The sequence below is a fragment of the Nipponia nippon genome, unplaced genomic scaffold, assembly GCF_047370975.1.
Source record: "Nipponia nippon isolate SJK-2023a ecotype South Korea unplaced genomic scaffold, ASM4737097v1 scaffold_55, whole genome shotgun sequence".
NCBI lineage: Eukaryota > Metazoa > Chordata > Aves > Pelecaniformes > Threskiornithidae > Nipponia > Nipponia nippon.
The window spans coordinates 359,995-387,754 of record NW_028262375.1 but is presented as its reverse complement, the minus strand read 5'-3'; the positions used below and the strand labels follow the sequence as shown (position 1 = coordinate 387,754).

The window sequence follows — 27,760 nt, the reverse complement described above, 5'->3', positions numbered from 1 at the left end:
CCTCCGCGCCGCCAGGGGGCGCACTCCCGCCTGCGTCCCTGTCCGCCCCCCCCCGTGATTGGCACTGCGCGCAGCCAATGGAAGAGGTGGAAAATTCCAGAAGGGAGAGAGGGTCGCCGCCAATGGGCGGCCAGCGCCGGCCGTGGCGGCCAATCGGCGCGCGGAGGTGGGCTCTGCCGCCGGCTTCCGCCGGAGAGGCGGGGCTGGAGGGAGGCGGGCACCACTTTTCCCGTCGGCCAATGGAAAGGCGGCACCGCAGCCGGCGACCAATGGAAGTGCGCGCGGGGGCGGGCGGCGGGGCCGAAGGCCAATGGGGCGCGGGAGGGCGGGGCGCGAGGCTTCTAGCAGCTTCCAGAAGGCGGCGCGTTAGCGGCGGGAGTGGAGTGGAGCGGGGCTGGACCGGGCCGCCATGGAGGAGGTGGGCGGGGGCCTGGGGGTCCCGGGGGGCCCAGAGGGGGCTTGGGGTCCCGGGATCTCGGAGCGGGGCTGGGGGGGGTCGGGGAGGCCCTGAGGGGGGGACCCTGAGAGGGGATCGGGAGGCTCCTGAGGGGAGTTGGGGTCCTGGAGCGGGGTGGGGGGGCCCTGAGAGGGGATCGGGGGGTTCCTGAGGGGGTCGGGGTCTCGGAGCGGGGTGGGGGGGCCCTGAGAGGGTATCGGGGGGTTTCTGAGGGGGTCGGGGTCCCAGAGCGGGGCGGGGGGGGCCCTGAGAGAGGATCGGGGGTTCCCTGAGGGGTTCCACGTGGTTTCTAGGGGCCTGAGGGGGCCTGGGGGGCCGGAGGCCCTGGAGGGAGGTGGAGCGCGGGGTCTGGGGGGAGCAGTGGTGTCTTGCAGAGCTCTGAGGGGGTTTGGGGTCGTGGAGCGAGGCTGGGGGCGCCCTTAGGGGGTGGGGGGGGGTCTCGGGGTTTTTGAGGGGCCGGAGGGAGGCGGGGGGGGGTCCTGAGGGGGCTTGGGGTCCCGGGGAGTGGTCGGGGGGGGTGGTGAGGATGTCGGGGAGGCCTTGAGGGAGGTTGGGGTGCCGGAGCGGGGGGGACCCTGAGGGGTTCCAGGTGGTTTTGAGGGGCCTGGGAGTCTCTGAGGGGTCGGGGAGCCCAGTGGCGTCTTGGGGAGCCCTGAGGGGGTTTGGGGTCCCAGAGCAGGGCTGGGGGGGGCCTGAGGGGGGTTGGGGCCCCCTTCATCTTCCTCACGTCCTTCTCATCATCCTGCCCCCCCCCCCCCCCTTGTTTGCTTGTCCGGCCCCTCCTCTTCCTCACCACCTCCATGCCCCCTACCCTCCTCTTCCTCGCACCTTCCTCCCTCTTGTGCACATTCACTTTCCTTCTCCTTGTGCCTCCTTTCCTCCTTGCATCCCCTCATTCCCTGGCCTTCCTCATGCCTCTAATGCTCCTCGTCTTCCTCGCACCCTCCTCCTGACTTCCCATGCTCGTGCCCCTCCTCCTCGTGGCCTGCTACCTTTTTCATCCTCTTCCTCATGCTCCTTCGTGTTTTCCACGCATCCCTCCTCTTCCTCACATCTTCCTCCTCGTGCCCCCCACTTTCTCCTCCTCTCCATTGCACCTTCCTCCTCCTCATGGCCTCCTTTCTCCCTTCCTCACCCGCTCTCCTCCACCTCATCACACCTGCCTTCTTCATGCCCCTTCTCTTCCTCACACCTTTTCTTCCTCCTCATGCCTCCCGTTCCTCACACCTTTCTCCTCCTTGTGCCCCTTCATCTTCCTCGTGGCTCTTCCTCTCCCTCACACCTTCCTTACGTACACGCCCCTTCTCTTCTTCATGCCTTCCTCTTCCTTGTGGCCCTTCATCTTCCTCTCACCTTTCCCCCGTCCCCTTCCTCGCCCCCTCCTCCTCCTCCTCCTCCCTGCCCCACAGGCACAGGAGCTGAAGGAGCGGGGGAACCGGGCGCTGGCGGCGGGGGACGTGGGGGGGGCCCTGCGCCATTACACAGCCGCCATCGCCCTGGACGGCCACAACCACGTCCTCTTCAGCAACCGCTCGGCTGCCTACGCCCGTCAGGGCGACTACGCCCGCGCCCTGGCCGATGCCTGCCGCACCCTCGAGCTGCGCCCCGACTGGGCCAAGGTGGGTGGGGGAGCACCCAAGGGCGCCCCGTGCCACGTGGGCGGCGGGGGGCTCACCTTGCGTCCCCCTGAACCCAGGGGTACTCACGCAAGGCGGCGGCGCTGGAGTTCCTGCATCGCTTCGAGGAGGCCAAGGCGGCTTACGAGGAGGGGCTGAAGCACGAACCGGGCAACGCGCAGCTGAAGGAGGGGCTGAGGGGGGTGGAGGCACGACTGGCTGGTCCGGGGCAGGATTTGGGGGGCTGCGGGGCCAGGGAGGGGGGTCCTGGGAAATGGGGGGCTGGAAGGGCTGAGTGGATGCCTAGCTGGTGGGGGTGCTTGGGGGTCCCAGGGTGGGCCTGGGGGGGGGGCCCTGACAGATTTTGGGGTCCCAGGGAAGGGGGTTCGGGTCCCTGAGAGGTTTTAGGGGGCTCCAGGGGGGTTTGGGGTCCCTGGGAGGGGGTGTGGAGAGGTTTTGGGGTGCCAGAATGGGGTTGGGGCGGTTCCTGAGAGGGTCTGGGGTCCCTGAGGAGGGTACAAGGGGGTTCGGAGGGGTCCCTGACGCCCCCCCGTGCCTCCTATCTCCCAGAGCGGAAGCTGCTGAACCCCTTCAGCGTTCCAGACCTGTACGGGCGGCTGGAGGCAGACCCCCGAACCCGGGCGCTGCTGGGGGACCCTGAGTACCGGCAGCTGCTGGAGCAGCTGCGCAGCCACCCGGCCCAGCTGGGCACGTCAGTGTGGGGGCTTTGGGGCAGGTTTTGGGGTGCTGGGGGGCATTGGGACGGGGGGCTCATTTTAGGGTGCTGGGGGCGTTATTGCCAGGGCTGGGGGGTTTAGGGGTGGGCTATGGGGTGCTGGGGGGGATCTGGGGGTGCTGGGAGGGTTATAAGGCAGGTCTGGGGGGGTTCAGGGCAGTTTTTGGGGTGCTGGGGGGGCTTCACCCCAACTCCTTGTGTGCTGGGGTGGCTTAGGGCCAGTTTTGGGGTGCTGGGGGATGTTGGGGCAAATGTGGGGACACCAAGTCTCCCTGGGCAGGGTTGGGTGCAGATTTTGGGGTGCAGCCCCCCAATCCCTGCCTGTCCCCCCAGGAAGCTGCAGGACCCCCGGGTGATGACGACCCTGAGCGTGCTGCTGGGGGTGGACCTGAGCGGGGCCGAAGAAGAGGAGGAGGCCCCTTCCCCACCCCCCCCGCCCCCCCCCCCCCCCCCTGCCCAGCCCCCCCCGCCCGAGGAGCTCCCCGAAAACAAGAAGGAGGTGAGAAGGGGGTCCCCCAGAACCCAGGGGGGTTGGGGAGGTGTTTTGGGGTGACCGGACCCCCAAACCCCGGGCGCAGTGGGAGAAGGAGCTGGGCAGTGCTGCCTGCCCAGGGGAAGGAGTTACGGGGGCGCGTGGTGGCCTGGCTGCCCGGGGTCTCGGGGGGCCGGGGCACTGGGGGACGTGGTTGCCTCGCTCTTCGCCAGTGAGCGCTCGGGGCCCCACGCCCCGGTCGCAGAGCGTGAGGGCAGGGACGGGGAGGGCAAAGAACTGCCCACTGCAGGAGAGGAGGTCAGGTTCAAGACCATCGGAGGACCCTGAGGGTGCACGAGTCCGTGGGTCCCGAGGGCAGATAAAGCTGCTAAGCCACTCTCTGGTGTATTTGAGAAGTCGTGGCGGTCCAGTGAAGCTTCCGCTGACTGGAAAAGGGGAAACGTAACCCCCATTTTTAAAAAGGGGAAAAAGGAAGACCTGGGGAAGTACAGGCCAGTCAGCCTCGCTTCTGTGCTGGGAAGATCATGGAGCAGATCCTCCTGGAAACTGTGCTGAGGCACGTGGAAACCAAGGAAGCGATGGGTGACGGCCAGCGTGGCTTCACTGAGGGCAAATTGGGCCTGCTAAATTTGGTGGTCGCCTACGACGGGATTACGGCGTTGGTGGGTAAGGAAAGAGCAACTGATGTCTTCTGCCTGGAGTTGTGCAAAGCATCGGACGCTGTCCTGCACGACATCCTTGTCTCTAAACTGGGGAGACAGGGATTCGACAGCTGGGCCGCTCAGTGGGCGAGGAACTGGCTGGGTGGTCGCACGCAGAGATTGGCGGTCAATGGCTCGATGCCCAAGTGGAGATCAGCGAGGAGTGGCGTTCCTCGGGTTGGTACGGCGACTGGCGCTGTTTAACAGCTTTGTCGGCGACACGGACGGCGAGATTGAGCACGTTTGCCGACGACACCAAGCTGCGTGGTGCGGTCGACCTGCGGGAGGGCAGGGCTGCCACCCAGAGGGACCTTGGCAGGCCGGAGGGGTGGGCCCCTGCAAACCTCCTGGAGTCCGACAAGGCTGAGCGCAAGGTGCTGCACGTGGGCCGGGGCAACCCCGCGCACAAACACGGGCTGGGCGGAGAATGGATTGGAGCAGCCCCGAGGAGGAGGACTTGGGGGCCTTGGTTGATGAGAAGCTCAACGCGACCTGGCCGTGTGCACTCACAGCCCAGAAAGCCACCTGAATCCTGGGCTGCGTCAGAAGCGGTGTGGCCAGCGGGGCGAGGGAGGGGATTCTCCCCCTCTGCTCCCTTCTCATGAGACCCCACCTGGAGCGCTGCCTCCAGCTCTGGGGCCCCCGGCGTAGGGACACAGACCTGTCGGAGTGGGGCCAGAGGCCACGAAGAGGACAAGGGGCTGGAGCCCCTCTGTGCGGGGACAGGCTGAGAGCTGGGGTGTCCAGCCTGGGGAAGAGAAGACTGCGGGGAGGCCTCACAGCAGCCTTCCAGTCTGGAGGGGGCCTGCGGGAAAGCGGAGGGGACTTTACAAGGGAGCAGAGCAGTGGGACAGGGGACGGCCGCAGACGGGAAGAGGGCGGATTTAGATCGGACACAAGGAAGAAATCCTTCATCGTGAGGGTGGTGAGGCACGGGAATGGGCTGCCTGGAGAAGCTGTGGATGCCTCATCCCTGGAAGTGTTTCTGTGACTCCGTAGGGCAGGTTTTGGGGTGCTGGGGGGGGGGTTCCAGGCAGGTTTCGGAGTGCCAGAGGGGATGTTAGGGTGACCCGTCCCCCCCCAAACCCCAGGCGCAGCGGGAGAAGGAGCTGGGCAATGCTGCCTACAAGCGGAAGGAGTTCCCCACCGCCCTGGCTCACTACACCCGTGCCGAGGAGCTGGACCCCACCAACATGACCTACGTCACCAACCAGGCAGGCGAGTGCCCCCCAAAATCCCCTGAGCCCCCCAAATCCTCCGAGCCCCCCCAAATCCTCCTGAACCCCGTTCCCTCTTCCCTACAGCCGTCTACTTCGAGACAGGCGACTACAACCGCTGCAGAGAGCTGTGTGAAAAAGCCATTGAGGTGGGGCGGGAGAACCGGGAGGACTACAGGCAGATCGCTAAGTGAGTACAGGGGGATTTGGGGGCTGAAAAAGGGGAGTACACCCCCAGCACCCCCAAACCTCCCCCCATACCCCAAAATTCACCCCCACAGGGCGTATGCTCGCATTGGGAACTCATATCTGCGGGAGGAGCGGTACAAAGACGCCGTGAACTTCTACAATAAGTCGTTAGCTGAGCATCGCACGCCTGACGTGCTCAAGAAGTGTCAGCAGGTGACTTGGGGGGGCTTGGGGGGGTCAAAAAAAGGGGTGCAGTCCCCCTGGACCCCCCCAAACCCCAAATTTGGTGCTACAGGCAGAGAAGATCTTAAAAGAGCAGGAGCGGTTGGCGTACATCGACCCCGACCTGGCACTGGAGGAGAAGAATAAAGGCAACGAGTGTTTTCAGAGAGGTAAGGGGGGGTCTGGGGGGGGGGTGAAGGGGCCCCCCCAAATCCTCGGTGACCCCCCGCTGTTGCGGCCCCCCAGGGGATTACCCCCAGGCCATGAAGCACTACAGCGAGGCCATTCGCCGCAACCCCAACGAGGCTCGGCTCTACAGCAACCGCGCTGCCTGCTACACCAAGCTGCTCGAGTTCCCTCTGGCCCTCAAGGTTTGGGGGGTCCTGGGGGGCTGGTTTGGGGGTGCAGGGTCGGCTGGGGGTCCTGGGGGTGGGTTTGAGGGTGCAGGGGGCTGCTTTGGGGGGTCTGGGGTGCCTCTGACCCCGGCTCTCCCCCCAGGACTGCGAGGAGTGCATCCGCCTGGAGCCCTCCTTCAGTGAGTGCGTGGGGCTGGGTTTGGGGTGGCCCCCCCTTCCTCTGCCTGTACCCCTTCCTCCTCCTCCATACCCCCTCTTCTCCTCCCCTGCCCGTCCCTCTGCCCGTCCATCTGCCCACAGTCAAGGGCTACACCCGGAAGGCAGCGGCGCTGGAGGCCATGAAGGATTACAGCAAAGCCATGGACGTCTACCAGCGCGCCCTTGACCTCGACGCCTCCTGTAAGGTGAGGGTGAAGCCCCACCATCCCCCCGCTGGCCCCCGCCACCCCTGCTGACCCCCTGCGGCCCTGTCTCCCCAGGAGGCAGCGGAGGGCTACCAGCGCTGCCTGTTGGCGCAGTACAACCGGCAGGACACCCCCGAGGAGGTGAAGCGCCGCGCCATGGCTGACCCCGAGGTGCAGCAGATCATGAGTGACCCCGCCATGCGCCTCATCCTCGAGCAGATGCAGAAGGACCCCCAGGCCCTCAGCGAGTGAGTGTCCCCGAGGTGTCCCTCGGGGTCCCCGAGGCATCACAGAGCGTTATCCGCCACTCTGTGGCGCTCGCCGAGTCTTTGAGGAGACGCCCAGGCCCTTCCTGGAGCCGGCAGGGGCTCCTCAGGATGTCACCACCTGTCCCGGAGGTGTCACTGGGGGTCCCCAGGTGTCCTCGAGGTGTTAGGGGGGTCATTGGCCACCCCACAGCGGTCAGAGCCTTTATGGAGACACCCGGAGCCCTCCTGGAGCTGGTGAGGGGTCCCTGAGGTGCCACCGGCTGTCCCCAACTGTAACCGACTGTCCCCGAGGTGTCACAAAGTGTCCCCAAGGTGTTACGGGGTGTTATTGGCTGCCCCGTGGCACTCACCAAGTCTTCAGGGGGACACCCGGAGCTGGCAGGGGGGCCCCGAGGTGTCACTGGGGATCCCCAGCACCTCCCCGGGGTGGCACCGGCTGCCCCACAGTGCTCACCGAGTTTTCACAGGGACACCTGGCGCCCTCCCGGAGCTGGCGGGGGGTCCCCGACATGTCACGGGGTCTCCCAAAAATGTCAGAGCGTGTCCCTGACATGTCGTGGGCAGTCAGGAGGTGACATCCCCCGTCACGAGTGTCCCTGACGTGGTGCGGGGTGTCCCCAACACCTCATCGGGTATCACAGGAGCCTGTCCCCGATACATCAGAGGTGTCACGGGGTGACACGAACGTGTGACAGGGTGTCTCTGCTGCAGTGTCGGGGGTAGCAGAGGCTGCCTCGGGCCGCCCCCCAGCCCCCCCTGCAGCCGCGGCGGTCCCCGTCCCCACTGACCCCCCTGTCCCCCGCCAGGCACTTGAAGAACCCTGTCATCGCCCAGAAGATCCAGAAGCTGATGGACGTGGGGCTGATCGCCATCCGGTGACGTCTCCCCCGTGTCCCCCGTGGGGACCCCCCAACCCCCCGGGGACGTGGCTGGGGGGTGTCCGGGGGGGGCCGGGGGCGCTGCCCCTCCCACCCCCCGTCTTGTGTCGGTTGTGGGGCGCCGCAACCCCTAATAAAGAGCGGAGCAGTTGCCAGGCCCAGCCTCTGTGGGGGTTACGGGGGGTCCAGATGCCTGGGTCCCCCTGGGTGGGGGTTGTGGGGGGGTGGAAACGGGGGCCCGGGCGCCTCGGTCACCCTGGGGGTGGGAAAGGGGGAGCCCGGGTGCTGGGGCCCCCCGGCATCGTGGGGGGCTACTTGGGGGGCACCTGGTCATGGCCCGGAGGGGAGCGGGGGTCTCCCCAGTTGGGGACCTAGGCGTCGGGGGCCCTGTGGGCGCCAGCGGGCGCCATGGTGTGATGGCGCGGGGCACCCAGCGTCCGGGCCCCATGGCTCCTCCCCTCCTCGACTTCCTTTGCGGTGGCCATGGGGGGGTCAGGGTGGCGCGGGGTCCCCTTCCCCCCACGGGGCGGGGCGGGAAGGGACCGGGGCGTCCGGGCGGGGAACTGGGGCATCGGGCGATGGCGGGGCTGAAGACGGCAAGCGGGGAGGCCATCGACGGCTCCTTCGAGCTGCAGGTGGAGGTGGAGGAGGGCGACGCTGTGGGGCAGGCCGGCCCCCCAGCGCCGCCCGGACCCCCGGCAGCCCCCCGCAGCCTCGCTCTCCGCGTCACCGGGGACCTGCATGTCGGCGGCCTCATGCTCCTCATCGTGGAGACCGTCGGTGAGCGACCCATAGTGTGCCCCACATCCCTCGGCCCTACGGGGAGGGACCCGGGCCCCACGGGGAGGGACCCAGGCATCTACGCCCCACATCCCTCGGCCCCACGGGGAGGGACCCAGGGACCCGGGCCCCACATCCCTGGGCCCCATGGGGAGGGACACGGGCACCTGGGCCCCATGGGGAAGGACCCAGGCGCCTGGGCCCCACGTCGTTCGGCCCCGTAGGGAAGGACCCAGGCGTCCGGGCATCACGCGGTGCTGAGTGGTGGCGGGCGGGGGCAGGATCCGGCCCCGGGGGGCCCAGCCCTTATCGCTGGTCCTGGGGGTCCCCCTGCTTCCGTGTCACCCCCCGGTGCCACCCCTCCCCGCCCCTGTCACCCTGCTGTCACCCCCTGGCCGGGGCGATAAGGGAACCACTGGATATAAATAGCCCTGGCTGCGGGGCTCGGATGCCTGGGTCCCCCCTGATCCCCCCCGTTCTGGTTTGGGGGTACAGCAGGACCCCCTATAGCACCCCCTAATCCCCCTTAGCACCCTGTAGCCCCCCTTAGCACCCCTTAACCTCCCTTATCACCTCCTAATCCGCCCTTGGCACCCCCGTAGGCCCCTATAGCACCCCCTAATCCACCCTTAGCACCCTATAGCCCCCCCTTAGCCCCCTTTAACCTCCCTTATCACCCCCTAATCCGCCCTTGGCACCCCTGTAGCCCCCTATAGCACCCCCTAATCCACCCTTAGCACCTATAGCCCCCCTTAACCTCCCTTGTCACCCCCTAATCCACCCTTGGCACACCCCTAGCCCCCTATAGCACCCCTTACTCCCCCCACTCCTCCCTTAGTACCCTGTAACTCCCCCTTAGCGCCTCATAACCCCCGTAGCACCCACTAACTCTACTCTAGCACCTTGTAACTACCCTATAGCACCCCATAACCCTCTTCACCATCCCTAACTCTGCTCCAGTGCCTCTTTGCCAACCTGTGGCACCCTGTATCCCCCCATAACCCCCTGGTTGCCCCCAGGGGTGCAGCGGGACTGGTCGGACCACGCGCTGTGGTGGGCGCAGCGGCGGCAGTGGCTCCTGCGCCCCGGGCGCACCCTGGACGCGCTGGGGGTCGGGGGGGATGCCCGGCTCCGCTTCACCCCCCAACACCGGCCCCTCTGCCTGCGCCTGCCCAACCGCCGCCGCCTGCGCCTGCGCCTCTCCTTCGCCCAGCCCCTGGCCCACAGCGTCGCCCAGGCCTGCCGCCTGCTCGGTGGGGACCAGGGGCTGGGGGGGCCGTTGGAGGGGTCCGTTGGAGGGGGCTTGGGGTGATGGGGGGGGTCGGGGGGCCCATTGGAGGGGGCTGAGGGGGCACTGGAAGGGGCTGGGGAGTGATTTGGGTCTGTTGTAGGGGGCTGAGGGCTATTGGGGGGTTGGAGGGGGTCATTGGAGAGGTCTGGGGGGGCATTGGAGGGGCTGGGGGGGGCTTTGGGGTCCATTGGGGGGGCTGGGGGGCAGTGGGGTCCATTGGAGGGGGCTAAAGGGTCATGGAGGGGCTGGGGGGGTCTGGAGGTGGTTGAGGCCGTCGGAGGGGGGTGGGGGCCGTGGGGGTCCCAGCGTGACACGGGGGCGTTGCAGGGATCCGTCACCCCGAGGAGCTGTCGCTGCTGCGGCCACCCGAGGAGGAGGAGGAGGGGGGGGAGAGGAGGAAGGGCAGCGCCGCCCCCCCGGCCCCAGACTTTGACCTCAGCCACCTCCGGCTGCCCCCCGGTGAGTGTGCAAGGGGAAGGGGCGCGAGCGTGCAAGGGGCTGGCTGGGCCCTCTTGTGCGAGCCCGCCGCGTGCAAGCCCCGTGCAAGGCGTGCAAGCCCACCGTCCTCTTGTGAGCTCCCTTGCGTGAGCCCCCAGTGCAGCCCTCGTGCAAGCCCCATGCACGCCCTTGCACAAAGCCCCCCAGCACTTGTGCGAGCCCTTGCGCAACCCCTGTGCAAATCCCCACAATGCTCATGCAAGCCGCCCCCTCCCCCCCCCCCCGGCTCTCGTGCAAATCCTGTGCACGTGCTTGTGCCCCCCAACAGGCGAGGAGGGGCCGTGGCTGGAGCCCCCCCCCCATCTGCCCCCCACCTGCTACCGGCTGCTGGTGGCCCCGCGGGGGGGGCTGGGCCCCATCGCCGCCCCCCGGCCCCCCCGCGGGAACCCCCTGCTGCGCCGCACCCGCCTGCACGCACGGTATGGGGGGGCCGGGGGGCAGATGGGGGGGCAGCCACGGGGTGGCCGTGGGGCAGATGGGGGTCTGTTGGGGGGGAGGAGAAGGGCAGGGCTGTGGGGCAGATGGGGCGGAGCCGGGGGGCAGATGGGGGGCAGCCGTGGGGCAGTGCATCAGGCACCCGCTGCAGGTGGCTGGAGTCCTCGCGCTCGCTGCTGGAGCAGGATGTGGCCGACGATGAGGAGCTGCTGCTGCGCTTCAAGTACCACTGCTTCCTCGACCTTGACCCCCAGGTACCCCCGGGCCCCCTGAACTGCCTCGCAGCACCCCCGAAACACCCCAGATACCCCCTGGGGCCCCCAGGTCCCCCCTGGTCCCTCTCCCTCATCCCTAAATGTCCCCCTGGGACCCCCAGGTACCCCAACCCCCCCAAGTCCCTAAGTACCCCGCAGGTATCCCCCTGACCCCCCGCAATGTCCCTCCCATGTCCCGCCTTGTCCCCTGTCTCCAGCGGGACGGGCTGCGCCTGGCCCTGCTGTACGAGCAGGCGCGCTGGGCTCTGCTGACTGAGGAGATCGACTGCACCGAGGAGGAGATGATGCTCTTCGCTGCCCTGCAGGTACCCACCCTGCACCCCAAAACACCCACAGGCCCCCCCAACACCTCCCGGGACCCTCCAGACCCCCCCCAGATCCGCACAGACCCCCTTGGATCCCCCACAGACACCGCTGGATCCCCCCAAACCCCTACATATCCCCTCTGGAACCCCCAGACCCCCCAAAACCTCCACGTGCCCCTTCCAGAGCCCCACAGACACCCTTGAGCCCTCCCCGGACCTCTCCATACCCCCCAAAACATCTATAGACCCCCCCAGGCCCCCACATCCCCTCCAAACATCCCCTCAGACCCCCTGGAACATCCCCCCGCCCCCGACCCTTCCTGGACCCCCACAAACACCCAAAACACCCACAGGTCCCCCCAAGCCTCCTGGGACAGCCCCGGTCCCTAAATTCCCCCCGGGCCCCCCAAATCCTTCCCCAGGACCCCCAATTGCCCCCCCCCCCAGCCCTGGGGGACCCCAGTCTGGACCCCCGCGGGCCCCCTGACTCCCCATTGCCCCCCAGTACCACATCGACGAGGTGGGGGGCAGCGGGGAGCCAGGCGGGGCCGGGGGGGGCGATGAAGTGGACGACCTGGACGCCGCCCTCAGCAACCTGGAGGTGAAACTCGGGGGGGAGGCCGAGACCCCCAGCCCACTGGTGAGCCTGGGAGGCACTGGGAGGGGCTGGGGGGGCTTTTCTGGCCCCACTGCGGGGGGACTGGGGGGACTGGGGAGGACTGAGGGGACTCGCCACGCCAGGGGGGGACTGGGAGAGACTGGAGGGGGGTCCTCTGGCCACACTGGGGTGACTGGGAGGGACTGGAGAGCACTGGGAGGGACTGGGGGTGGGTGCTCCTCTGGCCATACCAGGGGACTGAGGCACTGGCAGCTATGGGGGGACTGGGAGGGACTGGAGAGCACTGGGAAGAACTGGGTGGGGGGTCTCTTTGGCTCCACGATGGGGGGCTGGGAGGTACTGGGGAGCACGGGGGGAATCCCTGGCCCCACTGGGAGATACTGGAGTGTACTGGGAGTGACTGGGGCCGGGTGTCCCAGGAGGAGCTCACCACCGTCCCTGAGCTGGCAGAGGAGCTGGAGATCTACAGGTACCCCCCAACGCCAGGGTCCCTGGGGGTCTGCGGGGCGGGGGGCCGCACGCCGGGTGCCACGTGTGGCCGGTGCCGGGGTCCCCGGGGGTCTGCGGGGTGGGGGCCGCACACCGGGATCCCCCCCGACACCTGGCTCCCCCCCAGGCCCCGCAAGCTGACCCTGCGGGGGTTCCGCCCCACCTGGGCCGTGCTGAAGGAGACAACGCTGTCATATGGCCGCAACCCCCCGGCCCCGGGGGAGTCCCTGCAGCAGCTCAACCTCCGGGGTGAGCCCCCCAAAACTCTCTGGGTCCCCCTGGGACCCCCCAATCCCCCCTAAACCCCTCTTGAGAACCCCCAGGACCCCCTCAAACCCTTCCTGGGACCCCCAAACCCCTCCCGGGACACCTAAGACCCCCCCAGGACCCCCAAATTCCCCCTGAGACCCCCCAACCCTCTCCTGGGACACCTAAGACCCCCCTGGGACCCCCCCAGAACCCCCAAACCCCTTCTGAGACTCCCCCAAACCCCTCCTTGGACCCCTGAGACCCTTCCTGGAACCCCCCTGGGACACCTAAGATCCCCCCAGGATCCCCAAATCCCCGTGAGATCCCCCCAAACCCCTCCTGGGACATCTAAAACCCTGCTGGGACACACCCAGAACCCCCAAACCCCTCCTGAGACCCCTCCTGGGACCCCCCCCAAATCCCCCTGGGACACCTAAAATCCACCCAGGATCCCCAAATCCCCCTGAGACCCCCCCCCCCCAAATCCCTCCTGGGACACCTAAAACCCCCTGGGACCCACCCAGGACCCTCAAACCCCCCTGGGACCCCCAAACCCGTCCTGAGACTCCCCCAAATCTCTCCTGGGACCCGAGACCCCTCCTGGGACCCCCCAAATGCCCCCCACCTAAGACCCCCCTGGGACTCCTAAATCCCCTTGAGACCCCCAAAACCCATCCCTAAGACCCCCCCGGCGCCCCCACCCATCTCCACATGGCCCCAAATCGGGGGGGGGGGTGTGCCATGGGGTCCCCCCCGACCTCCTGGTGCCCCCAGGCTGTGAGGTGACCCCTGACGTGGATGTGGGGGCGCAGAAGTTTGGCATCAAACTGCTGGTGGCAGCACCTGAGGGGATGAGCGAGATCCAGCTGCGCTGCCGCGACGTGAGCGGGGCAACTGGGGGGCTGCAGGGGGCTGTTGGGGGGCTGGGGGGGTCCAAGGGGTCCGACACCCCCTCCTCACCCCCTCCTCACCCCCCCCAGGCTCTCTAGTATGCCCACGGGGTAATGGGATGGAGGGGTGTCCTGGGACTTTGGGGGGTCCTGGGGGGGGGGGTGTGTTCCAGGGGGTTTGAGGGGTCCCAGGGTAATTTGAGGGTCCCAGAGGGGTTTTGGGGGGTCCCCGGGGCTTTGAGGACTCCCAGGGGGATTCGAGGGTCCCGGGGGGGGGGGGGGGTGTCCCAGGTGTTTGACGGGTCCCAGGGGGATTCGAGGGTCCCCGGGAGGGGGGGGGTTGAGGGGTTCCCGGGGGGATTCGAGGGTCCCAGGGGGGTTTTGGGGGGTCCCAGGGGGGTTTAGGGGGTCCCCGGGGGTCTGACCCCCCCGTGCCCCCCAGGCCCCCCAGTACGCGCGCTGGGTGGCCGGATGCCGCCTGGCCTCCCGCGGGCGCTCGCTGGCGGATGCCTCCTTCGGAGCGGAGGCGCGGGGGGTGCTGGGGGTCCTGGGGCTGCAGCCCGGGGGGGGCCCCTCGCTGCCCGCCAGCGCCCCCGGGGCCCCCCAGCGCCCCCCCCCGGACCCCCGGGTGCTCCTGGCCCCCCGCTTCCAGCGCAAGGTCAAGGCCAAGCAGGTAATGGAGCCCCTTCGGCCCCAGGGGTCCCCTGCCCCATAGCCCCCTCCCAGCCCGTTCCCCCCAGCTGCTCCTATAGATCCTGGGGGCCCCCGCCCCACACCTTCCCCCGCTCTGCCCCAGCTGGTGCCCCGCATCCTGGAGGTCCTCCACCGCGTGGGGGCGCTGTCGCCGGCCCAGGCCCGGCTCCGCTTCCTGGAGGCCTGGCGGGCGCTGCCCGGCTTCGGCCTGGCCTACTTCCTCGTGCGGTACGGGGGACACTGGGAGGGACTGGGGGCACTGGGAAGGGGTCGGGAAGCACTGGGAGGGACTGGGGCACATAGGGAGGGATGGGGGGGTCATTGGGCGGCACTGGGAGGGGCTGGGCGTAGACTGGGAGGGACCGGGTGGCACGGGGCAGCTTTGGGAGGGGATGGGGGTTACTGGGAGGCACTGTGACTGGGTTGGGAGGCACCTGGGAGAGACTGGGAGGGACTGGTGGCACTGGGCAGCAGAGGGAGGGGATGGGGGGTTACTGGGAGACACTGGGACTGGGTTGGGGAGCACTGGGGAACATAGGGAGGGAGGGGGTGTTACTGGGCAGCACTGGGAGGGGAGGGGGTGTTACTGGGCGGCACTGGGAGGGGAGGGAGTGTTACTGGGCGGCACTGGGAGGGGAGGGGGTGTTACTGGGCGGCACTGGGAGGGGAGGGGGTGTTACTGGGCAGCACTGGGAGGGGAGGGGGTGTTACTGGGCAGCACTGGGAGGGGAGGGAGTGTTACTGGGCGGCACTGGGAGGGGAGGGGGTGTTACTGGGCGGCACTGGGAGGGGAGGGGGTGTTACTGGGCGGCACTGGGAGGGGAGGGGGTGTTACTGGGCAGCACTGGGAGGGGAGGGAGTGTTACTGGGCGGCACTGGGAGGGGAGGGGGTGTTACTGGGCGGCACTGGGAGGGGAGGGAGTGTTACTGGGCGGCACTGGGAGGGGAGGGAGTGTTACTGGGCGGCACTGGGAGAGCCGGTTCTCCACGCAGGTTCAAGGGCAGCCGCCGGGACGAGGTGCTGGGGGTCGGCCCCTCCCGGCTGCTGCGGCTGGATCCCGGCACCGGCAGCGTCGCCCGCGCCTGGCGGTACAGCGCTCTGCGCCAGTGGAACATCAACTGGGACACCCAGCAGGTACTGGGGGCACTGGGAGGCGCTGGGGGCCCGGCGGGGGGCCCGGACCCCCCCGAGCCCCCCCTGAGCCGCCGGGTCCCCCCCGGGTCCCCGCAGGTGACGCTGGAGCTGGAGGGGGAGGTGACGCTGGCGCTGTGGGTGCTGTCGGCCCCGTGCCAGGTGCTGCACGAGTTCCTGGGGGGGTACCTGTGCCTGGGGGGGCGGCAGCCAGGGCAGCCCCTCGACCTCCGCCTCTTCCACAAGCTGACGGGGGGGCAGGAGCCCCTCTGAGGCCGCCGGGCGGGGGCTCCTCGGGCGGGGGCCCCCCGTGACGTTAGCACCCACCTCGGGCCCCCCCACTGCTCTCCCCCCCGCCCCGAGCACTTGTGCACCGTTCCCCTCGTGCAAGGCACGCGCGCCACGCTTGCCAACAGCGGTCACGGCGGCGAAGGGTTTATTGGCTTCCGTCGGGCGCCAGGGCCCTCGCGCGAGGGGCTTTCGCCCTCCTCGTGCGAGGGCCCCTCACCCCCGTCCTCGTGCGAGGGCCCCTCCAGCGGCAGCAGGCACCCTGGGGGGGGCAATAAATTTGCTGTTACCTTGGCAACGGGGCCCAGATGCCCGGGTCCCTTTTTTTGGGGGGGCAGTGGGGTCTCGGCTGCCCGGGTCCCCCCCACCCCGGGCCCCCCCCAACGCCGGGGTCCTCACGGTGTGGGCGCAGCTGGAGGACGTGGAGGAAATATTTCGGGGGGAGTCGCCCCGCGGCGTCGCCCGGCGTCAGGATCACCCCGTTGGCTGCGCGGAAAAAGGGGATCCCCTCTGGGGGGGGGGGGGGAGGTGTCACCCCAACGCCGGGGTCCGTCCTCCCCCGCACCCCTGGGACACCCGGGGTCCCCCCTCACCCGCCAGCGCCCGGGGGCCGTCGATGATGATGGCGATCTCCGAGTCCGGCCTCATCCCTGCGGGTTTGGGGGGTCAGGGGCGCCCGGCGGCCGGGGCCCCCCCGATCGGGGCGCGGGGCGGGGTCCTCACCGCTGCGCACGCCGGGGTCCCCGGGGAGGCCGGGCGCCAGGTGGATGTGGGTGCGCCCCATGGGCGCCAGCCCCCCGGCGCGGATCGGGGCCCAGAGGCGGCGGCGGGTGCCGTGGGCCAGGGTGGGGGGCAGCGCCTCGGGTGTCCGCAGGGGCGTCAGCTCCAGCGCCGGCACCTGGGCCCAGAGACACCCCGCGACCCCCAGCTCCCTCTGGAGCCCCCCAGGCACCCCAAATCCCCTTGGGACCCCCAAATTCCCCCTGGAGCACCCCAGGGACCCCCAAGCCCCTCTGAGGAGCACCCTGGGGACCTCCCCATCCTCCAGGGACACCCCCCCAGCTCCCCCGGGACCCCCAGATCCCTCTCTAGAGCCCCCCCCAGGGACCCCCAAATCCCCCTGGGACCCCCAGGATCCATCTCTAGAGCCCCCCAGGGACCCCCAAATCCCCCTGGGACCCCCAGGATCCATCTCTAGAGCCCCCCAGCGACCCCCATATCCCCCTGGAACCTCCAAGTCTCCCTTCTGGAGCCCCCCAAATCCCCCAAGATCTCTCTCTAGAGCCCCCCTACGCGCCCCAACTCCCCCTGGGACCCCCAGAACCCATCCCTAGACCCCCCCCAGCGACCCCCAAATCCCCTCTAGAGCCCCCAGGGCCCCCCAAGCCCCCCGGCCCCCACCTGCAGGGAGTGCCCCTGGTTGGCGCGGATGCGCAGCGGGTCGGGGCGCAGGGCGAAGCGGCCCTTGGGGTCCGCGGCCACCAGCCGCCGCACGTCCTCTACCGAGACCCCCGCGAAGCGCGGCAGCCGCAGCAGGGCCCCCACCTCGGCAAAGCCGTCTGCGCCCCCGGAGCCCGTCACCGGGGGCCCTGGCCGCGGGGGGGGCTCGGGGGTGCCGGGGGGGTGGGGGGGGGGTCCCAGGGGGCAGTTGGGGGGTCCCGGGGGTGGCTGGGGGTCCCAGGAGGCATTTGGGGGGTCCCAGGGGGCAGTTGGGGGGTCCCGGGGGTGGCTGGGGGTCCCAGGAGGCATTTGGGGGGTCCCAGGGGGCAGTTGGGGGGTCCCGGGGGTGGCTGGGGGTCCCAGGAGGCATTTGGGGGGTCCCAGGGGGCAGTTGGGGGGTCCCGGGGGTGGCTGGGGGTCCCAGGAGGCATTTGGGGGGTCTCAGGGGTGTTGGGGGGGTGGTCCCGGGGGTGGTTGGGGGTCCCAGGGAGCGCTTGGGGGCCCGGGGGCATTTGGGGGGGAGTTCCCGGGGGTGGTTTGGGGTGCGGGGGGGTTAAGGGGTCCCAGGGGCATTTGGGGGGTCCTAGGGGGTGGTTCGGGGTGCCGGGGGGTTAAGGGGTCCCAGGGGCATTGGGGGGGTCCCGGGGGTGGTTTGGGGTGCAGGGGACAGTTGGGGGGTCCCAGGCCATGGGGGTCGGGGGGGGGGGGGGGGGCATGTGAGGGACCCAGGGAGCAGCTGGGGGGAAGGGGGGAATTTGGGGGGGTCCCGGGGGTCCCCGAGCCCCTCCCCGGGGTCCGGGGGTGTCACGCACCCGGCCCCATGGGCAGCCCCATGGCCGCGGCCCCGTGGCGCAGGACGTAGCTCAGCGCCTTCGACAGCCGCACGGACGGGTCCTGGGGGGGGGGGGGCCTGGGTCTCCCCCGTGGGTCCCCCCATTGGGACCCCCCTTGGGTTCGTCCCCCCTCGCCCTTGGGTTCCCCCTTCCTCCTTGGCCCCCTCCCTTAGGTTCCCCCCTTTGTGTTCCCCCCCTCCCGCCAGGTTCCCGCCTCGCCCGAGTCCCCCCCTCCCTTGGGTGCCCCCCGCCCTTGGGTCCCCCCCCACACTTGGACTCCCCCTCCCTCCTCGGGTCCCCCCTTAGACTCCCCCCCCCAGGCTCCCCCCTCGCCCGGGTCCACCCCCCTTGGGTGTCCCCCCCTTAGGTGCCCCCCCCTTGGGTCCCGTTCCCCCTCCGTGGGTGCCCCCTTGGGTGCCCCCCGATCGCTGGGTCCCCCCCGCTCCTCGGCCCCCCCCTCCTTGGTTCCCCCCCGCTTTGGGTTCCCCCCGCCCCCCCCACCTCCTCCCTCCGTCGCCGGGCGGCGCTCGCGCCCTTCCCGGCAGCCATGCGATGCCACGTGACCTCCCACGTGATCCGCCCGCCACGTGACCGCTCCCGCCGTCGCCGCCGCCAACACGCGCGGACGTTGCCCCCTCCGAGCCTTTTATTGCCCCGCCCCCCCCCCGCCCCCCCGCCCCTCCCCCCCTCAGTCGAGTTTCCGCGCCCCCAGTTTGGGGGGTCCTGGTCTGGGGGGGCCCCGCGGCCCCCCCCGGCGTTTGGCCTCCAGCTCCCGGCGCCGCTGCTGTTGCTGCTGCCGCCGGCCCGATCCTGGGGGGAGAAAGCGGGGGGGCGCCCCCACGGGGGTCCCGAGGGAGGAGGCACCAGTGAGGGCAATGGGGCACCCTGGGGGGGGGGGACCCCGCGGTGTCTGGGGGTCCCAACGGGGCTGGGGGGGGGGGTCCAGGGGTGTCGGGGTGGGGGGGGGGTCCGTGGGGGGGCTTCTTGGGGGGTCCCAGGGGGTTGGGGGGTCCCAGGGGGTTGGGGGGCCCGGGGGGGGGGCCCAAGGGGCACTGGGGGTCCCTGGGGGGGTGTTCTTAGGGGTTCCAGGGGGCTGGGGGGTCCTGGGGGGCTGTGCGAGGCCCTGGGGGGAATTGGGCGGGTCCCAGGTGGCACTGGGGGGTCCCGGGGGCTCCGGGGGTCCTGGGGGGCTGTGCGAGGCCCTGGGGGGGGGAATTGGGGGGGTCCCAGGTGGGACTGGGGGGCCCCGGGGGGCTGCGGGGCTCCGGGGGGGGGGTCTCACCTTGGTGGCTGGGCAGCGCCTCCCAGGCGTCCTCGGTGCCCCACTCCCCCCGCACCCCCCACTCCTCCTCCCCCTCCTCGTCCCCCCCCGCTGGGGGAGGGGCAGTGGGGGGGGGGGTCCGGCGGGGGGGGGCTGGGGTCTGTGGGGGGGCCCCCCGTCCTCCTCGCTGCTCGCGGGGGGCTCCGGGGCAGCTCCATGTCCTGGGGGGGGCAGTGGGGGACAGTGGGGTCACACCGTGCCCCCCCCCCCCCCCATCCCCCCGTGTGCCCTCCCCCCCCCCCCCCCCCAACTCACCTCTAGGCTGCCCCAGTCGTCGTCCCACCCGTCGGGGTCCTGCACGGGGGCTCCTCGGGGGGGGCTCTGGGGGGACACAGTGGGGGGCTGGGGGTCCCCAAGGGTGGGAGGGGGCTGGGGACCCCCCGAGGGGGGGGGAGTTGGGGTCCCCAGGAGGGGGTTGGGGGACCCTGGGGGGAGTGGGGGGACACTCACCTTTTGGGGGGGCTGGGGTGCCCTCGGCGGGGGCCTGGGGGGGGGTCTGGGGGGGGGCCCCGGCCTCGGCCCCCATCAGCCGTGCCGTCAGGGAGGTGACGCCGGTGACGGCCCAGGACACGGCGGCCCCCAGCCCCCCCGGCCCCCCCCCGGGGGCCCCCGGGGGCAGTGGCTGCGCTGGGGGGTCTGCAGGGGGAGGGAGGGGTCATGGGGGGGGGGGGCACCCCCAAGCTGGTCCCCAATGCCACCCCCCCCATGCCCCCCCATCTCTGACCCCCACCCCCGCTTCTCCCCCTCTCCCCAGGACCCCTATTCCCCCCCAGCCCCCCTCCCCCCAACCACCCCACCGTTGGCCCCCCGCCCCCCCCCCCCCCCATTCTCTCACCCCCCTCCGGGGCCCCCCAGGATTCGGTGGCCGCCTCCAGCTGATCCAGGAAGCTGCGGAGCGCCCGGAAAGCCTGGGGGGGGGGCCAGCAGTGAGGGACCCCCCCCAAAGACGGGAGACTCCTCCAGCCCCAGCAACCCCTGATGGGGACACCACCCCCCCCCGCACCCATTGCAATGGGACCCCCAGCACCCAGACACCCCCCAGCACCCACTGCAATGGGACCCCCCTCCCCGCACCCATTGCAATGGGACCCCCAGCACCCAGACCCCCCCAGCACCCACTGCAATGGGACTCCCCCCAGCAACCGTTGCGATGGGACCCCCAGCACCCGCTGCAGTGGGATCCCCCCCCCAGCACCCATTGCATGAGCACCCTGACCCCCAGCACCCCCTGTGACAGGACCCCCAGCAATGAGACACCCCCCAGCACCCAGACCCCCCAGCAGCTGCTGCAATGGGACCCCCGGCACCCAGATTCCCCCTCAGCACCCACTGCAATGGGATTCCCCGCCCCCCCCAGCACTTGTTGCATGAGGACCCCAACCCCCAGCACCCACTGCGAGGGGGCCCCCAGCAACGAGACCCCACTGCGAGGGCACCCCCAGCCCCACCTGCTGCCGCACGCCGGGGTGGGGGTCCGTGGTGAGGCCGCAGAGGGCGGGCAGCACCCTCCCGGCGCACTCCTGGGGCGAGTAGCACCCGTGGGTGGCGGCGAAGGCGGCGACGGCGGCCGCCCGCGCTGGGGCGAAGGGGTCCCGCGTCGCCCGCACCAGGGCGGGGGCCAGCACCCGCTGCCGGGTCTGGGGGCGGAACGGAATGAGGGGGGGCTGCGGCGCAGGGGGCGCGGGGCGCGGGGGCGGGTGCTCACCTGGGGGGGCAGGAGGGGGCCCAGGCGCCCCAGGCAGAGCGTGGCGTTGCAGCGCAGGGGTCCCAGCGCGTCGCCCGTCTGCACCCGCAGCAGCAGCCGCGGCAGCTCCCGCCCCCGGCGCCCCTCCCCCAGCTTGGGTGCCAGCAGCACCATCGACTGGGGGGGGGGGGGCAGGAGGTCAGGAGGACCCAGATGTTTGGGGGGGACCCAGATGTTTGGGGAGGGCCCAGATGTCTGGGGCACCCAGGGGCTCAGGGGGCCCAGGTATTTGGGGGGACCCAGGCATTGGGTGGAGGGACCCAGGTGACTGGGGGGGGGGTAACCCACACATCTGGGGGGACACAGGTGTCTGGGGGGACCCAGGTGTCTGGGGGTGACCCAGGGGCTCAGGGGGCCCAGGTATCTGGGGGGGACCCAGGCACCTGGGGGGAGCCAGGGGCTCAGGGGACCCAGATATTTGGGGGGATCCAGGCGTTTGGGGGGACCCAGGCGTTTTGGGGGACCCAGGTGTTGGGTGGGGGGACCCAGGTGATTGGGGGGGGAGACCCACACACTTGGGGGGGACACAGGCGTTTGGGGGGGTTCCCCGGGGCGGGGGCCGCCCACCTTGACGGTCTGCTCGCGGATGGCGGGGTTGGTGTCAAGGAAGCCGTGGGCGACGTGGGGGAAGATCTGGGCGTCCACCGTCGCCTCGGGCAGGAACTCCACGTAGTCCTCCAGCTGGGGGGACCCGGCGCTGGCGTCAGGACCCCCCGGACCCCCAGGAGCCCCCCCCAGCACCCACAGATGCCAGGGACCCGGGTGCAAGGGAGGATCCCGGCATCCAGACCCCATACAAATAAGGACCCCGGCGGCCGGGACCCATAGAGATGAGGACCCCTGCTTTGGGCCCCATAGAAGTGAAGACCCGCCCATTTGGGCCCCCTAGAGACAAGGACCCCCCACTCGGGACCCACAGAGACAAGGACCCCCCCCATTTGGGCCCCATAGAAGGAAGACCCCCCCATTTGGGCCCCGCGGGGACGCAGACCCCAGCATCGCGGCGCAGGACCCCTCCACACCTGCTGCAGCAGCTGCATGCGCAGCGCCCGGTCCGGGGAGGAGAAGAGGCGGACGATGATGGGGACGATCCGCTCCTGGTACTCGGGGGGGTCCAGCACCTTGGCCACCTGCGGGGATGGGGACGGGTGACGCCGGGGGTGACGCCGGGGGGGTGACACCGGGGGTGACACCGGGGGGGACCCCACCTTGAGGAGGGGGGGCAGGGCGCTGGCATCGGCGCTGCCGAACTCGAGGGCCGCCAGCAGCCGGGGCAGCAGCTTGTGGCGGCGGAAGGGGCCGGGGAGGGCGTCCAGGCGGGCGCTCAGCTCCTGCAGGAAGGTCCGGCGCTCCGAAGCGTCCCGGACCTGGGGGGACGGGACAGGGGTGGGCCGAGGATGGAGGGAGAGGGACAGGGGGTGGGATGAGGACAGGGACGGGGGGACGGGATCGGGGACAAGGAGGAAAAGGACAGGGGTGAGATGGGGACAGAGGCGGGAGACAGGGACGGGAGACTGGGGACCAGGATGGGAACAAAGCCGGAGCACTGAGGATGGGGACGAGGGGACGGGGATGGGGGGACCGGGATGCAGATGAGGATGGGGATCGGGACAGGGATGGAGGGGACAGGAATGGGGACAGGGCCAAGGACAAGGAGGAAAAGGACAGGGATGAGATGGGGACAGAGATGGGGACAGGGATCCCCTGGGGATGGGGACAGGGACGGGAGACCGAGGACCAGGATGGGAACGAAGCCGGAGCCCTGAGGATGGGGACAAGGGGAAGGGGATGGGGACCGGGATGCAGATGAGGATGGGGATGGGACGGGGACGGTGCCACAGACCTGGAACTGCTCGAGGAAGAGGCCGGTGCGGACGAGGGGGCAAGCGAGGAAGGCCCCCGGGCGCTGCAGGCGCTGCAGGAGCTGCCCCGGCCCCGGCCGCGCCGACGGCTCCGCGGCCACCAGCTCGCAGAAGGGGGGGACCAGCCCCGCCGGCAGCTGGGGACGGGGACGGGGGTCAGGGGGGCCCCGGCGTCGGGGGGGCCCCGGGGGGAGCCCAGGGGTTTGGGGGACCCCGGCGTCAGGGCTGACCTTGCCGAAGCTGCGCAGGGCCCCGGGCCGGGGCAGGGGCCCGTTGAAGACCTCCCAGATGAGGCAGCCCAGGCGCCACATGTCCCCCGCCCTGGGGACAGCCACGGCAGCGCAGGGATGCGGGGACCCCTCCGGTCCCCCAGAGCCCCCCACAGCTGCCTCCCACCCAGCCCCAGCCCCGTGGCCCCCCTGTATTGCCCCGTGCCCCCCGTGGCCCCCCCCAGGAGCCTCTGTGCCCCCCAACGCTGTCCCATGTCCCCCTCTCCCCCACGTCCCCCCCATGACCCCCCACGTCCCCAGGCTCCACGTCGCCCTGTGCCCCCCCAGCCCCCCCAATCCCCCCCATGTCCCCCCATAACTCACCAGGGCTCCCCCTGCCCTCGTGAGGAGTCGCTGAGCTCGGGGGGGTCCTGGGGCCGGGGGGGGACGCCGGGGGGCCGGGGGGGGGCCCCCTCGCTGGCGGCCGCCACCCGCTCCAGCCCCCCCAGCTTCCAGTCGCCCCCCGGGTCGACAAAGATGGCGTCCAGCCCCAGCGCATGGTGCACCAGCCCCGAGCCCCCCAGGAAGGACAGCGCCGTCTGCGGGAGCACCCAGCCGGCATCAGGGACCCCTGGATGATGGGGTGCCCCCCCGGATGCCTGGGTGCCCCCCAGATCCCAGGGCCCCCCCAGATCCCGGGGTCCCCCCTCGAATGCCTGGGTCTCCCCCCAGATCCCGGGGTCCCCCCCCGAATGCCTGGGTCTCCCCCCAGATCCCAGGGTCCCCCCAGATCCCGGGGTCCCCCCAAATGCCTGGGTCTCCCCCAGATCCCAGGGCCCCCCCAGATCCCGGGGTCCCCCCCAAATGCCTGGGTCTCCCCCCAGATCCCAGGGCCCCCCAGATCCCGGGGTCCCCCCCAAATGCCTGGGTCTCCCCCCAGATCCCAGGGCCCCCCAGATCCCGGGGTCCCCCCGAATGCCTGGGTCTCCCCCCAGATCCCAGGGCCCCCCAGATCCCGGGGTCCCCCTCGAATGCCTGGGTGCCCCCCAGATCCCAGGGCCCCCCAGATCCCGGGGTCCCCCCGGATGCCTGGGTGCCCCCCAGATCCCAGGGCCCCCCAGATCCCGGGGTCCCCCCTCGAATGCCTGGGTCTCCCCCAGATCCCAGGGCCCCCCAGATCCCGGGGTCCCCCCCGGATGCCTGGGTGCCCCCCAGATCCCAGGGCCCCCCAGATCCCGGGGTCCCCCTCGAATGCCTGGGTCTCCCCCAGATCCCAGGGTCCCCCCAGATCCCGGGGTCCCCCCGAATGCCTGGGTCTCCCCCAGATCCCAGGGCCCCCCAGATCCCGGGGTCCCCCCCAAATGCCTGGGTCTCCCCCCAGATCCCAGGGCCCCCCAGATCCCGGGGTCCCCCCCGAATGCCTGGGTCTCCCCCCAGATCCCAGGGCCCTCCCAGATCCCGGGGTCCCCCCTCGAATGCCTGGGTGCCCCCCAGATCCCAGGGCCCCCCCAGATCCCGGGGTCCCCCCCCGGATGCCTGGGTGCCCCCCAGATCCCAGGGCCCCCCAGATCCCGGGGTCCCCCCCAAATGCCTGGGTCTCCCCCCAGATCCCAGGGCCCCCCAGATCCCGGGGTCCCCCCCGAATGCCTGGGTCTCCCCCAGATCCCAGGGCCCCCCAGATCCCGGGGTCCCCCCAAATGCCTGGGTCTCCCCCAGATCCCAGGGCCCCCCAGATCCCGGGGTCCCCCTCGAATGCCTGGGTGCCCCCCAGATCCCAGGGCCCCCCAGATCCCGGGGTCCCCCCGGATGCCTGGGTGCCCCCCAGATCCCAGGGCCCCCCAGATCCCGGGGTCCCCCCCAAATGCCTGGGTCTCCCCCCAGATCCCAGGGCCCCCCAGATCCCGGGGTCCCCCTCGAATGCCTGGGTGCCCCCCAGATCCCAGGGCCCCCCAGATCCCGGGGTCCCCCCGGATGCCTGGGTGCCCCCCAGATCCCAGGGCCCCCCAGATCCCGGGGTCCCCCCAAATGCCTGGGTCTCCCCCCAGATCCCAGGGCCCCCCCAGATCCCGGGGTCCCCCCGAATGCCTGGGTCTCCCCCAGATCCCAGGGCCCCCCAGATCCCGGGGTCCCCCCCGAATGCCTGGGTCTCCCCCAGATCCCAGGGGCCCCCCAGATCCCGGGGTCCCCCCCGAATGCCTGGGTCTCCCCCAGATCCCAGGGCCCCCCAGATCCCGGGGTCCCCCCGAATGCCTGGGTCTCCCCCAGATCCCAGGGTCCCCCCAGATCCCGGGGTCCCCCCAAATGCCTGGGGCTCCCCCCAGATCCCAGGGGCCCCCCCAGAACCCGGGCTCCCCCCCCAAATGCCTGGGTCTCCCGCCAGATCCCAGGGCCCCCCCAGATCCCGGGGCCGCCCCCCAAATGCGTGGGTCTCCCCCAGATCCCAGGGCCCCCCAGATCCCGGGGTCCCCCCAAATGCCTGGGTCTCCCCCAGATCCCAGGGCCCCCCAGATCCCGGGGTCCCCCCTCGAATGCCTGGGTGCCCCCCAGATCCCAGGGCCCCCCAGATCCCGGGGTCCCCCCGGATGCCTGGGTGCCCCCCAGATCCCAGGGCCCCCCAGATCCCGGGGTCCCCCCCAAATGCCTGGGTCTCCCCCAGATCCCAGGGCCCCCCAGATCCCGGGGTCCCCCTCGAATGCCTGGGTGCCCCCCAGATCCCAGGGCCCCCCAGATCCCGGGGTCCCCCCCGGATGCCTGGGTGCCCCCCAGATCCCAGGGCCCCCCAGATCCCGGGGTCCCCCCAAATGCCTGGGTCTCCCCCCAGATCCCAGGGCCCCCCAGATCCCGGGGTCCCCCCGAATGCCTGGGTCTCCCCCCAGATCCCAGGGCCCCCCAGATCCCGGGGTCCCCCCCCCGAATGCCTGGGTCTCCCCCCAGATCCCAGGGCCCTCCCACAACCCGGGGTCCCCCTCCAAATGCCAGGGCCTCCCCCCAGATCCCAGGGTCCCCCCCAGATCCCGGGGTCCCCCCTCACCAGGAGCTGGTGCAGCCCCCAGGCCACCTCCTGCTCCCCCAGGTCGCCCATCGGGGGCCGCAGCCGCAGGTGCCGGCGCAGTGGCGTCACCGCCTCTGTCACCAGGTACAGGCACTGCTCCGTCTGGGGGGGCCGGGACGTCACCGCACGCGCCCCATGTGTCACCACGTCCCCCCGGGTCCCCCCACATCCCCGTGTTCCCCTGTGTGTGTCCCCAAATCCCCGTCCCCGTGTCCCCTTGTATCCCCCCATGTCCCCCCACATCCCCCCCATGCCCCCGTGTCCCCCCATGTCCCCCTCTCCCCCCATGTCCCCAGTGTCCCCCCCATGTCCCCAATGTTCCCCTGTCCCCCCCATGTCCCCAGTGTCCCCCTGTGCCCCCATGTCCCCAATGTTCCCCTGTCCCCCCGTGTCCCTCTGCCCCCCATGTCCCCCCGCCCCCATCACCTCCAGGCTGTCGAGGTAGCCCAGGACGCTGGGGTGCCGCAGGCTGCGCAGGCGCCGCAGGGCCGCCCGGGCCAGGGGGGTGGTGGCCGCGTCCCCCGTCCCCAGGCTGTGGGCGAACACCGACACCGGCGCCCCGTCCGCCTGGGACACAGGGACATCGTGGGGACGGGGCGGGGGGGGACGTGGGGGCAGGGGGACCCGGGGATGGGGAGCAGGGGCATCTGGGGGACCTGGGGATGGCGGTAGGGGACATGGGGGACATGGGGACGCGGGGGATGAGGAGCAGGGGGACACGGGGGGACACGGGGGAGGCCTGAGGGGGACATGGGGATGCGGGTAGGGGACATGGGGGACATGGGGGACATGGGGATGAGGAGCAGACGGACGTGAGGGACCTGGCGATGGGGATAGGGGACATGGGGACATGGGGACATGGGGGAGGCCTGAGGGGGACATAGGGTACCTGGGGATGGGGGTAAGGGGACACAGGGCCGTGGGGGGCCGTGGGGATGCGGGTAGGGGACATGGGGACATGGGGGGACGCGGGGATGAGGAGCAGGGGGACCCAGGGGGACATGGGGGGGCCTGAGCGGGACCTGGGGATGCGGGTAGGGGACATGGGGAGGGCATGGGGATGCGGGGGATGAGGAGCAGGGGGAGCCGGGGGGACACGGGGGAGGCCTGAGGGGGACATGGGGTACCGGGGGATGGGGGTAAGGGGACACAGGGCCGTGGGGGGCCGTGGGGGGCCGTGGGGATGGGGAGCCCGGGGACAGGGGGACCCGGGGCCGTGGGGACACCGGGAGGGGGGCCGGGAAACGGGGCCAGGCCGCGCACACGCCGCCCCCCTCCCCGCTCGCCCCCCCCCACCTTTCGCCGCCCCCGCAGCAGCCGCCAAAGCGGGGCCGGGGCCGGGGCCGCGTCCGCCGCCGGGGCCGGGGCCGGGTCCGGGTCGGGGTCGGTGTCGGGCGGGCCCAGCTCGAAGGGGAAGTCCCGCACCGGGTCCCGGGAGAACAGCCACATGGCGGGGCGGGGGCCCGGGGCCCGGGGTCCCGGAGGGCCCGGGGGTCCCGGGGGCCGAGGCCGGAGCGGGCCCGGAGGAAGCGGCGGCGGCGCCGGGCGGGAGGATCCGGTGACGGACCGGGGGGGGGGGGGGGGCGGGGCGTGGGGGGGGGCCGTGCCGCGGGGGGTGGAGTCAGGGGCGGGGCCTCGGGGGAAAGGGGCGGGGAGAGAGGCGGGGCCGGGGAGGGGCGGAGCCGAAATAAGAGCGAGACGGGGTGGGGCGGGGCGAGAGGCGGGGATGGGGCGGTGCCGGGGCGGGGAGAGGGGGCTGTGCCGGGGCGAGGGGCGGGGCTAATTGGGCGGGGCGGAGCGAGGGGCGGGGCCGGGCC

At 71.4% G+C, this 27,760-nt stretch overlaps 4 protein-coding genes across 10 annotated transcripts; 2 read left to right on the top strand and 2 right to left on the bottom strand.

Annotated features, from left to right (window-relative positions):
- Nucleotides 1-303: 303 nt before the first annotated feature.
- On the top strand, nt 304-7,689 carry STIP1 (stress induced phosphoprotein 1). 5 transcript variants are annotated; one of them, XM_087735362.1, is made up of 14 exons: nt 305-418; nt 1,867-2,076; nt 2,154-2,295; nt 2,644-2,785; nt 3,143-3,308; nt 5,095-5,221; nt 5,308-5,410; nt 5,502-5,622; nt 5,705-5,801; nt 5,878-6,002; nt 6,130-6,166; nt 6,288-6,391; nt 6,467-6,639; nt 7,467-7,689. In XM_087735362.1, the coding sequence occupies exons 1-14, from the start codon at nt 410-412 to the stop codon at nt 7,537-7,539; spliced, it is 1,629 nt and encodes a 542-aa protein (XP_087591488.1). In that variant the 5' UTR covers nt 305-409; the 3' UTR covers nt 7,540-7,689. The 5 variants fall into 5 exon arrangements, with proteins under 5 accessions (XP_087591492.1, XP_087591491.1, XP_087591489.1 ...); XM_087735366.1 differs by lacking the exon at nt 7,467-7,689 and having other exon boundaries at nt 304-418; nt 6,130-6,170; nt 6,288-6,386; nt 6,467-6,607; XM_087735365.1 differs by lacking the exon at nt 7,467-7,689 and having other exon boundaries at nt 304-418; nt 6,130-6,170; nt 6,467-6,606.
- Nucleotides 7,690-7,813: 124 nt separating this feature from the next.
- Nucleotides 7,814-15,488, top strand: LOC148051773 (fermitin family homolog 3-like). The gene is made up of 14 exons (XM_087735355.1): nt 7,814-8,318; nt 9,338-9,571; nt 9,937-10,068; nt 10,376-10,526; nt 10,694-10,796; nt 11,015-11,122; nt 11,628-11,762; nt 12,161-12,210; nt 12,358-12,479; nt 13,254-13,360; nt 13,812-14,042; nt 14,166-14,290; nt 15,056-15,197; nt 15,294-15,488. The coding sequence occupies exons 1-14, from the start codon at nt 7,871-7,873 to the stop codon at nt 15,465-15,467; spliced, it is 2,262 nt and encodes a 753-aa protein (XP_087591481.1). The 5' UTR covers nt 7,814-7,870; the 3' UTR covers nt 15,468-15,488.
- A 111-nt stretch (nt 15,489-15,599) lies between these two features.
- Nucleotides 15,600-19,389, bottom strand: TRPT1 (tRNA phosphotransferase 1). 3 transcript variants are annotated; one of them, XM_087735368.1, is made up of 9 exons: nt 19,332-19,389; nt 19,038-19,237; nt 18,289-18,565; nt 17,735-17,816; nt 16,884-17,041; nt 16,206-16,380; nt 16,076-16,132; nt 15,882-15,992; nt 15,600-15,744 (listed from the first exon to the last, which is right to left on the bottom strand). In XM_087735368.1, exons 2-9 carry the CDS (start codon nt 19,232-19,234, stop codon nt 15,614-15,616), a joined length of 1,188 nt encoding a protein of 395 aa, XP_087591494.1. In that variant the 5' UTR covers nt 19,235-19,237; nt 19,332-19,389; the 3' UTR covers nt 15,600-15,613. The 3 variants fall into 3 exon arrangements, with proteins under 3 accessions (XP_087591494.1, XP_087591495.1, XP_087591496.1); XM_087735369.1 differs by lacking the exons at nt 19,038-19,237; nt 19,332-19,389 and having other exon boundaries at nt 18,257-18,404; XM_087735370.1 differs by lacking the exons at nt 17,735-17,816; nt 19,038-19,237; nt 19,332-19,389 and having other exon boundaries at nt 18,289-18,368.
- A 224-nt stretch (nt 19,390-19,613) lies between these two features.
- On the bottom strand, nt 19,614-27,504 carry SCYL1 (SCY1 like pseudokinase 1). The gene is made up of 13 exons (XM_087735307.1): nt 27,240-27,504; nt 26,370-26,510; nt 25,923-26,045; nt 23,276-23,490; nt 22,913-23,003; nt 22,664-22,819; nt 22,029-22,187; nt 21,843-21,950; nt 21,388-21,501; nt 20,782-20,937; nt 20,525-20,713; nt 19,874-19,984; nt 19,614-19,712 (listed from the first exon to the last, which is right to left on the bottom strand). Exons 1-13 carry the CDS (start codon nt 27,390-27,392, stop codon nt 19,614-19,616), a joined length of 1,815 nt encoding a protein of 604 aa, XP_087591433.1. The 5' UTR covers nt 27,393-27,504.
- Nucleotides 27,505-27,760: the final 256 nt, after the last annotated feature.